Below are 9,742 nucleotides of genomic sequence, written 5' to 3'. Positions count from 1 at the left end.
ACGGGACAGAGGGTGCTTTGTTATTGAGCTCGGTCCTGACTCATAGCAGCGTTAACCGTTTCGACATCATCTAGTCACAAAATAAATGGCCCTTTCAGACAGACAACAAAGGGCTCAATGCACACCTGCCCATGCAAACCACTCGATTCTCTGTCACTGCGGTTCAAATATAGAATACAAGTAAAGCTTACCAGTAGTTTGTAGTGCCTCATTTCTGCCATGCCCTGACTGGCCACTCGTGTGTGCAAGCGACATAAACATTGGCACATGGCCTATAACCGGCAGCTAGTGACTCCACCGCGCACACGCGTAGTAGGCTATCGCCATCAAAGGATGCCGCGGCCCTTATCAGCGTCTATCGGTGGCTTCTATCGCCGCTGTTGTTTTTGACTGATATGAGCGCCGATATCAGGACACATCCAGGTCAGGTGTCGCAAAGACCACAGTGAGCTTCGAATACGTAACGCTACAAATCCCGCAGCACAATGGAGAAGTAGCCTAATACTAGAAACAGCACGACACTGACTTTACTGGCCTGGGCGCGGGAGATAATGTCTTCTTAACATCCAGCTGCAGAACAGAAAATGACATTTGCCATGTGGCTCTGCTGCAGCCATGCAGTGTGTGGTGTGTGAGAGTGTGTGTGTGTGTGTGTGTGTGTGTGTGTGAGAGACACTGAGAAGTGCTGGGATTCTAGAATCTTCTCCAACTGACAAAGGGAAAACGAGGTCAGGGACAGACAGGGACATGACGGTCAGAAGAGCGGAGGAGTTTTCCAGAGTTTATTCAAGTCTTTGTGTCCAAGAGCAGACATGTTCTCTTTGAAAGGAGGACTACATCTGTGTAGCAATGGAAATGAAGACAGTAAAAATATACAGGTTTTACTGGGATTATTTTGACAGTAAAAATATACAGGTTTTACTGGGATTACCCAGACCCCTCTCCCTCCATTTACCTTCTGCACGATATACTATATAATGAGCGCATAGTAAATGCTCTCATGGTCCCCACTGCAAGGGCCTGTTAACTAAGTAATTCAGAGCGAAATTAAAAGAGCAATTTAAAATATAAACCGTAAGCATGATATTCATGAACCCCAAAACAATTCAGCTCCACATCTCAGCTGTACTCAAATGATTTCTACATATTCTAGAAATATAATCACTATCTGTAATCTGTAGCATGACTTGACGTGTTTATATCTGGCATTGTGTAGTCAGACATGACTATCTGGTATTGTGTAGTCAGACATGACTATCTGGTATTGTGTAGTCAGACATGACTATCTGGTATTGTGTAGTCAGACATGACTATCTGGGGGAGCAGCTGCAAGAGTGATCACTTGTCACCTAAAGTTAGAGCAACAGAATGCTTTTAAAATGATAAAACAGAATTCTCTCGTTGATACGGCGCAGCGCAGAACTACTTCTGTGCAAGTGAGTGCGCTGCTCCTCTGCTCCGAGCGTCTGTTGAACGTGGCCGGGCGGCTGTGATGTTGAACGTGGCCGGGCTGCTGTGATGTTGAACGTGGCCGGGCTGCTGTGATGTTGAACGTAGCCGGGCTGCTGTGATGTTGAACGTGGCCGGGCTGCTGTGATGTTGAACGTAGCCGGGCGGCTGTGATGTTGAACGTGGCCGGGCTGCTGTGATGTTGAACGTAGCCGGGCGGCTGTGATGTTGAACGTGGCCGGGCGACTGTGATGTGGAATAGGATGCACAATCCAGAGCAGCGGCCACAGAGGCTGTGTGTGTGTGTGTGTGTGTGTGTATAAGTGTGTATAGAGGCGGAAGGCACTTTAGATGAGAGGTGTGTGTGAGAGACATCTGTAGGCTGCGTGTGTGTACTGTGTATGTATCGTGTGTGAAATGCTTTATGCATGCAATGTGTGTTTGTATATGTGTTTGTGCATATGCATATGTGTGTCTATGTGTGAACTGGTCAGCGTGTGTGTGTGTGTGTGTGTGTGTGTGTGTGTGTGTGTGGTCCGGGTCATCGGAAGGCGCGCTGCCAGAGGTTCTGGAATGTGGAGGAGTTGAAGGCCCCGATGAGGATGAGGAGCAGCAGGTAGAGACTCATCATGATGAAGAAGTGATGACGCACCAGCCACGAAGGCACCGCAGAGGGTCTGCCAACACACACACGTACACACACACACACACACACACACACACACACACACACACTTGAAATCAAGTACTTGCTATTTGAGACATTGAGACATGCATATTGAGACATTCCAGTGTAATTAAATGAAATAGTTGTAATTGTATTAATTGCATATTGATAATCAGTGTGTGTGTGTGTGTGTGTGTGTGTGTGTGTGTGTGTGTGTGTGTGTGTGTGTGTGTGTACACTCACCTGGTTCTGTGGCGTTGCTGGGAGTACACCAGCAGGTATTTGACCCTCACTAGCTCTGTGTGTGTGTGTGTGTGTGTGTGTGTGTGTGTGTGTGTGTGTGTGTGTGTGTGTACACTCACCTGGTTCTGTGGCGTTGCTGGGAGTACACCAGCAGGTATTTGACCCTCACTAGCTCTGTGTGTGTGTGTGTGTGTGTGTGTGTGTGTCTGTGTGTGTGTGTGTGTGTGCACTCACCTGGTTCTGTGGCGTTGCTGGGAGTACACCAGCAGGTATTTGACCCTCACTAGCTCTGTGTGTGTGTGTGTGTGTGTGTGTGTGTGTGTACACTCACCTGGTTCTGTGGCGTTGCTGGGAGTACACCAGCAGGTATTTGACCCTCACTAGGTGTGTGTGTGTGTGTGTGTGTGTGTGTGTGTGTGTGTGTGTGTGTGTGTGTGTGTGTGTGTACACTCACCTGGTTCTGTGGCGTTGCTGGGAGTACACCAGCAGGTATTTGACCCTCACTAGCTCTGTGTGTGTGTGTGTGTGTGTGTGTGTGTGTGTGTGTGTACACTCACCTGGTTCTGTGGCGTTGCTGGGAGTACACCAGCAGGTATTTGACCCTCACTAGCTCTGTGTGTGTGTGTGTGTGTGTGTGTGTGTGTGTGTGTGTGTGTGTGTGTACACTCACCTGGTTCTGTGGCGTTGCTGGGAGTACACCAGCAGGTATTTGACCCTCACTAGCTGGTTGTTGGTCACAACAAAGTACTTCTCCGGCACGTCGCCCCCCTCACTGTTCCGCGCACGCACACGCTGCCGGTCCACACCCTCTGCGTCTAAGGAACGCAGCACAGTAAGGAACGCAGCACAGTAAGGAACGCAGCACAGTAAGGAACGCAGCACAATTAAGGAACGCAGCACAATAAAGAATGCAGCACAGTAAGGAACGCAGCACAGTAAGGAACGCAGCACAATAAAGAATGCAGCACAGTAAGGAACGCAGCACAATTAAGGAACGCAGCACAATTAATGAACGAAACACAATAAGGAACGCAGCACAATTAAGAAACGCAGCACAATTAAGGAACGCAGCACAATTAAGGAGCGAAACACAATAAAGGAACGCAGCACAATAAGGAACGCAGCACAATTAAGGAACGAAACACAATAAGGAACGCAGCACAATTAAGGAACGCAGCACAATTAAGGAACGAAACACAATAAGGAACGCAGCACAATTAATGAACGAAACACAATAAGGAACGCAGCACAATTAAGGAACGCAGCACAATTAAGGAACGAAACACAATAAAGGAACGCAGCACAATAAGGAACGCAGCACAATTAAGGAACGAAACACAATAAGGAACGCAGCACAATTAAGGAACGCAGCACAATTAAGGAACGAAACACAATAAGGAACGCAGCACAATTAATGAACGAAACACAATAAGGAACGCAGCACAATTAAGGAACGCAGCACAATTAATGAACGAAACACAATAAGGAACGCAGCACAATTAAGGAACGCAGCACATGAATAGGACTTCCTGCTTTCAATGATGTAAAATTATGATTTTTACATCATTGAAAGCAGGAAGTCCAACATCGAAATCCGTATTTCTCCCATCTCAAGGCAAACTGAGGGAATGATGCACGACCATTCAAAAACATGACTGGTTTTCTAAAGATACAAAGCTTAATGCTAATCGGTGAAGTGTCCCTTTAAGGAACGCAGCACAATTAAGAAACGCAGCACAGAAGGTGCGTTTCAGAGGTGCGTTCAAGTTCACAAACATAGGGGAACGTTCGTGAACACTCGCAAACAGTATTCCGTTAGCCTTGAGTTTTTGGCGAATGTTTGCTAACAATCGCAAGCGGTCTGAGGAGGTGGTGCTCCGCGGACCTACAGTGGAACTGGACGTGAGTTTGACGAACGCAACAATGCAATTACTGTCAGAATGGAATATTATTATTATATTACACCAAAACGTTCAAATGAAACTGTTCAAAGAAAACATGTTCACCACGAACGTTGGCCACTGTTTACAAAATTTGAGTGCACCTCGGGTGTAGCCCTTGCAGGTGAAGAACACACAGCCAGGTGTGTAGTGTGCGCACTGCGCAGGTGAGGCCTTACCTTTCCTCTTCACCTGGCACTTGACGTCGGGGTGGTCGATGACCTCACAGAGGGCGATGCAGCTGAGCAGCGGCCCCAGCAGGCTCTCCCGCCACCCGTTGCCATGGGGACCGTACAGCAGCGCCATGCTCAGGTCACTGGTCAGGTAGGTGCCCTCTCCAAACAGAGACGTCTGCAAACACACACACACACACAGACACACAGACACACACACACACACACCTTGTTGAGGTGGCAGTGTAGGCCGTGGTGTAGTATGGAGTGTGTGAGTGTGTGTGTACACACCTTGTTGAGGTGGCAGTGTAGGCCGTGGTGTAGTATGGAGTGTGTGAGTGTGTGTGTACACACCTTGTTGAGGTGGCAGTGTAGGCCGTGGTGTAGTATGGAGTGTGTGAGTGTGTGAGTGTGTGTGTGTGTGTACACACCTTGTTGAGGTGGCAGTGTAGGCCGTGGTGTAGTATGGAGTGTGTGAGTGTGTGTGTGCACCTTGTTGAGGTGGCAGTGTAGGCCGTGGTGTAGTATGGAGTGTGTGTGTGTGTGTGTGTGTGTGTGTGTGTGTGTGTGTGCACCTTATTGAGGTGGCAGTGTAGGCCGTGGTGTAGTATGGAGTGTGTGAGTGTGTGTGTGTGTGTGTGTGTGTGTGTGTGTGTGTGTGTGTGTGTGTGTGTGTGTGTGCACCTTATTGAGGTGGCAGTGTAGGCCGTGGTGTAGTATGGAGTGTGTGTGTGTGTGTGTGTGTGTGTGCACCTTGTTGAGGTGGCAGTGTAGGCCGTGGTGTAGTATGGAGTGGAAGTTCTCCAGGCGGCTGCCGTGGAAGGCGTGGATGATGTCACGTCCTGCACGCGTCTTCTCAAAGCGTGAGGTCATCTGCTCACAGTAGTCCACCTCAAACAGGAAGTCCGGCACCGGAGCAGACACCTCTGAGCTCTCCGTCAGGTTACAGAGTCTGGCATACTACACAACACACACACACACACGTACAATGTACATATACATACACACATCCAGCCATACAAACACACACGTGTACAAGTGCACACACACAGATAGAGAGAAGAGAAGAGAAGAGAGTTGAGTATGGGAACGGACCCAGCTGTTCCCCCTGTAGAGTGTACACATAACAGCAGGAGTCACCAGCGACTCAGGGTCACCACACCATTAGCGCACACACACACACACACACACACACACACACACACACGGCAGAGATTGTTCCGCACCAGTAAAGCACACGGCCCGAGTTTAAGACCATGTCAGCACTACAGGCCCAGAGAGCAGAGAGTAGGTGATGTATACGTTACTGTAGGTGATGTATACGTTACTGTAGGTGGTGATGTATACATTACTGTAGGTGATGTATACGTTACTGTAGGTGGTGATGTATACGTGACTGTAGGTGATGTATACGTTACTGCAGGTGGTGATGTATACGTTACTGTAGGTGGTGATGTATACGTTACTGTAGGTGGTGATGTATACGTGACTGTAGGTGATGTATACGTTACTGTAGGTGGTGATGTATACGTGACTGTAGGTGGTGATGTATACGTGACTGTAGGTGATGTATACGTTACTGTAGGTGGTGATGTATACGTGACTGTAGGTGATGTATACGTTACTGTAGGTGGTGATGTATACGTTACTGTAGGTGGTGATGTATACGTGACTGTAGGTGGTGATGTATACGTTACTGTAGGTGGTGATGTATACGTTACTGTAGGTGGTGATGTATACGTTACTGTAGGTGGTGATGTATACGTGACTGTGGGTGGTGATGTATACGTAACTGTAGGTGATGTATATGTGACTGTACTGTAGGTGATGTATACGTATGCCTACCCCCTCCTTCTGCAGTGTTCTGTATACGTGACTGCAGGTGTTGATGTATATGTGACTGCAGGTGATGTATACGTTACTGTAGGTGATGTATACGTGTAGGTGGTGATGTATACGTGACTGTAGGTGATGTATACGTGTAGGTGGTGATGTATACGTTACTGTAGGTGATGTATACGTTACTGTAGGTGGTGATGTATACGTTACTGTAGGTGATGTATACGTGTAGGTGGTGATGTATACGTGTAGGTGGTGATGTATACGTTACTGTAAGTGATGTGTAGGTGGTGATGTATACGTGTAGGTGGTGATGTATACGCTACTGTAGGTGGTGATGTATACGTTACTGCAGGTGATGTATACGTTACTGTAGGTGGTGATGTATACGTTACTGCAGGTGATGTATACGTGACTGTAGGTGGTGATGTATACGTGACTGTGGGTGGTGATGTATACGTTACTGTGGGTGGTGATGTATACGTTACTGTAGGTGGTGATGTATACGTTACTGTAGGTGGTGATGTATACGTGACTGTAGGTGGTGATGTATACGTGACTGTAGGTGGTGATGTATACGTGACTGTAGGTGGTGATGTATACGTTACTGTAGGTGGTGGTGTATACGTGACTGTAGGTGATGTATACGTGACTGTAGGTGATGTGTAGGTGATGTATACGTGTGCCTACCTCCTCCTTCTGCAGGGTCTTGATGGCGAAGCTCTTGGAGGACAGAACCCAGTGGGTCAGCGCCAGCTGGGCATCATCCTGACCCGCGTTCAGCCGGACCAGCTCCCGCACACCGGGCAGCGAGCTGGCATCCTTCAGCTACACACACACACACACCCACACACACACACACACACACACACACGCACGCGCACGCACACACACACACACACACACACACACACACACACACACACACACACACACACACACGCACACGCACACGCACACGCACACGCACACGCACACACACACACGCACACACACACACGCCACATCTATTATAATCAGCCACAGAACACGTCATTCACATGACTTTCAACATCATCGATCACACACACATCATTATTATTATCTACAGTAAGCGCGCGCGCGCACACACACACATGCCACTTGGTCCCTGTAATTGTTGAAATGTAATTGGTCCCTGCTGCACTACCCACCAGCGATTCAAAGTCCTTGGTGTCGCCGGTCAGGTAGAGGGGGGGGAAGGGGCGGAGCACAGAGTCGCGTTTGTAGCTCTGCACGGCGGACAGGAAGAGGCTGAGCCGGAGATCCGCCGCCACCGGGTCACGCTGCAGGCACGAGCGCACCAGCTCACGCACGCTGGAGGGGGGCAGAGGAGGGTGCATGGCCAACCCTGAACACACACACACACACACACACACACACACAGACGTCAGACCAACATCATCTTTACATTACATTTGGCTGACACTTTTTAACCAAAGCGACTTACATCATTGAAAACATTGTAAGTTTTAAAGCAATTTTAACAGCAATTCTAGTGGGAACTGAAAAGGTAGAGAACCGTAGGAATAAGTGCATCACTGAGTGCAACTGTACGGGGTTCTGCAGCTGGGGATGTCGTGTCTGTACGGGGTTCTGCAGCCGGGGATGTCCTGCCCCTTTTTGTCCCGGTCAAGGTTGCCCTGGTCGTGGACACTTCAGCCGGCACGTTCAGGAGGTAAGTCAGGGATCAGCAAGACTAGTTGTGAGTAGCACTATGAGAAAAGCTATGAGGGATCAGCAAGACTAGTTGTGAGTAGCACTATGAGAAAAGCTATGAGGGATCAGCAAGACTAGTTGTGAGTAGCACTATGAGAAAAGCTATGAGGGATCAGCAAGACTAGTTGTGAGTAGCACTATGAGAAAAGCTATGAGGGATCAGCAAGACTAGTTGTGAGTAGCACTATGAGAAAAGCTATGAAAAGCCCCAACATTCCAAGCGCTGCACAGACTCCCATTTCCATCTGCAGTGATACGTGCTCTCCTGCACACATAACAGCTCTCCCACACACGTGTATGGATGCCCTCCCATAGATGTATACAGTATGTCTATATGTCTATGTACCCTCCCCTTTCAGCACTCCATACCCTCTACGGCACGGATTACCAAACTGTGGTACGTGAGCAGCTTCCAGGGGATATGCAAGATGAAAAGGGCTATGGTGGAGAGGTGTTAAAAAAGTTAGTTTTAAAATATTTTGTAATTAATTCATGAATAAATAAATAATTTCGCATCAGGTTATAATGATATGGAAACGTGAATTGAAAGGATATCATTTGTAAACTCTATATCAAAGATCCTTCAAGCTCCGCTGTAACCTTCTCTGTCTATTGTAGGCTTACTTCACTTAAGGGCGGCTTATTAAACATGATGCCTGGAATTGATGTCGTTACGTTTTAATGTGTCGGGCGGTGGGGGTACGCGGTCAGGATGCCAAGCCAGGATGTAGAAGGTGGTACACGCGGCGGGGGGGGGACTTTGGGAACCGCTGCCCTATGGAATCTCCACCACCCCTCTTGATAGCCCTCCATAAATATCCATGCAACAGAGATAACTTTAGTGTCAGGAGGAACATGATAAGGCGGACCAACTGACTTCATGTTCTCTCGACACCTACACATATAAAACAGAGCAGGAATACATTTCAGGACTCTGAGAGCAAACCAGCTGATCCTAACTAGCAGGCAGGTAGGCTAACTAATAAATGTTATCACCTGTGTTAACTATTTAACTTTCTGAACCCAGGATGCCAGCCGCGGCATACCTGTACAGCAAACCTAGCTGCTACCTGACTATGAAACTTGTTCAGAAGCATTCACCTGTGGTGAATACTAGGCTATACATCTTAGCCAACGCAAGTCCCCAAGTTCTTGATATAACTTGTTACACAGACTGCATGGAATTTAGGCCACAAGTTTGAGGAATTGTAATGCAAGTTCACAATGTTGCAGATATGCTAACCAGCTACCGAGCTATCTTGCATTCCAGGTGATGACATTATTGACAAGCTAGCTAGCGCAATAGTAACTGAATGCCTCTTATCTCGAGATTAGCAGATGGCTGCTGTATAAACTAACCAGCATCTACAGCATTTCCAGACGACATAGGGTGTATAACTTAAAGCCGAAACGCACCTGCCTCTGGACCTCAGACATAAATAGTTTGCGTGTTGTATCTGAAGTTCACTCCAACAGGGGTTTCTCAACTCTCTCCATCAGCATCAGTAACGTTAACCTTCTGTCGCCAGGGAGCGCCTGATGTAGCTCTAGGCAGACTTATTAAAATGTTTAGATAAAGGCTATATAGAGCGTCTGCTCAGTATTTTGTTTCATTTAATATTTCTGAAGTCATTACCGAATTCTGGCAACTTCAGCTGGCATCTGATGGCATTTAGCCAGCTTGCTAAGCTTGT

At 47.8% G+C, this 9,742-nt stretch overlaps 1 protein-coding gene across 3 annotated transcripts; it reads right to left on the bottom strand.

The window, feature by feature from the left end:
* Positions 1–768: 768 nt before the first annotated feature.
* Positions 769–9,742, bottom strand: parp16 (poly (ADP-ribose) polymerase family, member 16). 3 transcript variants are annotated; one of them, XM_062547961.1, is made up of 7 exons: positions 9,465–9,742; positions 7,484–7,680; positions 7,002–7,139; positions 5,226–5,432; positions 4,479–4,650; positions 3,030–3,174; positions 769–2,126 (listed from the first exon to the last, which is right to left on the bottom strand). In XM_062547961.1, exons 2-7 carry the CDS (start codon positions 7,670–7,672, stop codon positions 1,991–1,993), a joined length of 987 nt encoding a protein of 328 aa, XP_062403945.1. In that variant the 5' UTR covers positions 7,673–7,680; positions 9,465–9,742; the 3' UTR covers positions 769–1,990. The 3 variants fall into 3 exon arrangements, with proteins under 3 accessions (XP_062403945.1, XP_062403946.1, XP_062403947.1); XM_062547962.1 differs by having other exon boundaries at positions 9,685–9,735; XM_062547963.1 differs by lacking the exon at positions 9,465–9,742 and adding an exon at positions 7,852–7,967.

The sequence above is a fragment of the Sardina pilchardus genome, chromosome 10 (assembly GCF_963854185.1).
Source record: "Sardina pilchardus chromosome 10, fSarPil1.1, whole genome shotgun sequence".
NCBI lineage: Eukaryota > Metazoa > Chordata > Actinopteri > Clupeiformes > Clupeidae > Sardina > Sardina pilchardus.
The sequence above is the reverse complement of the archived record's forward strand: the minus strand, read 5'-3'. Positions and strand labels throughout refer to the sequence as shown.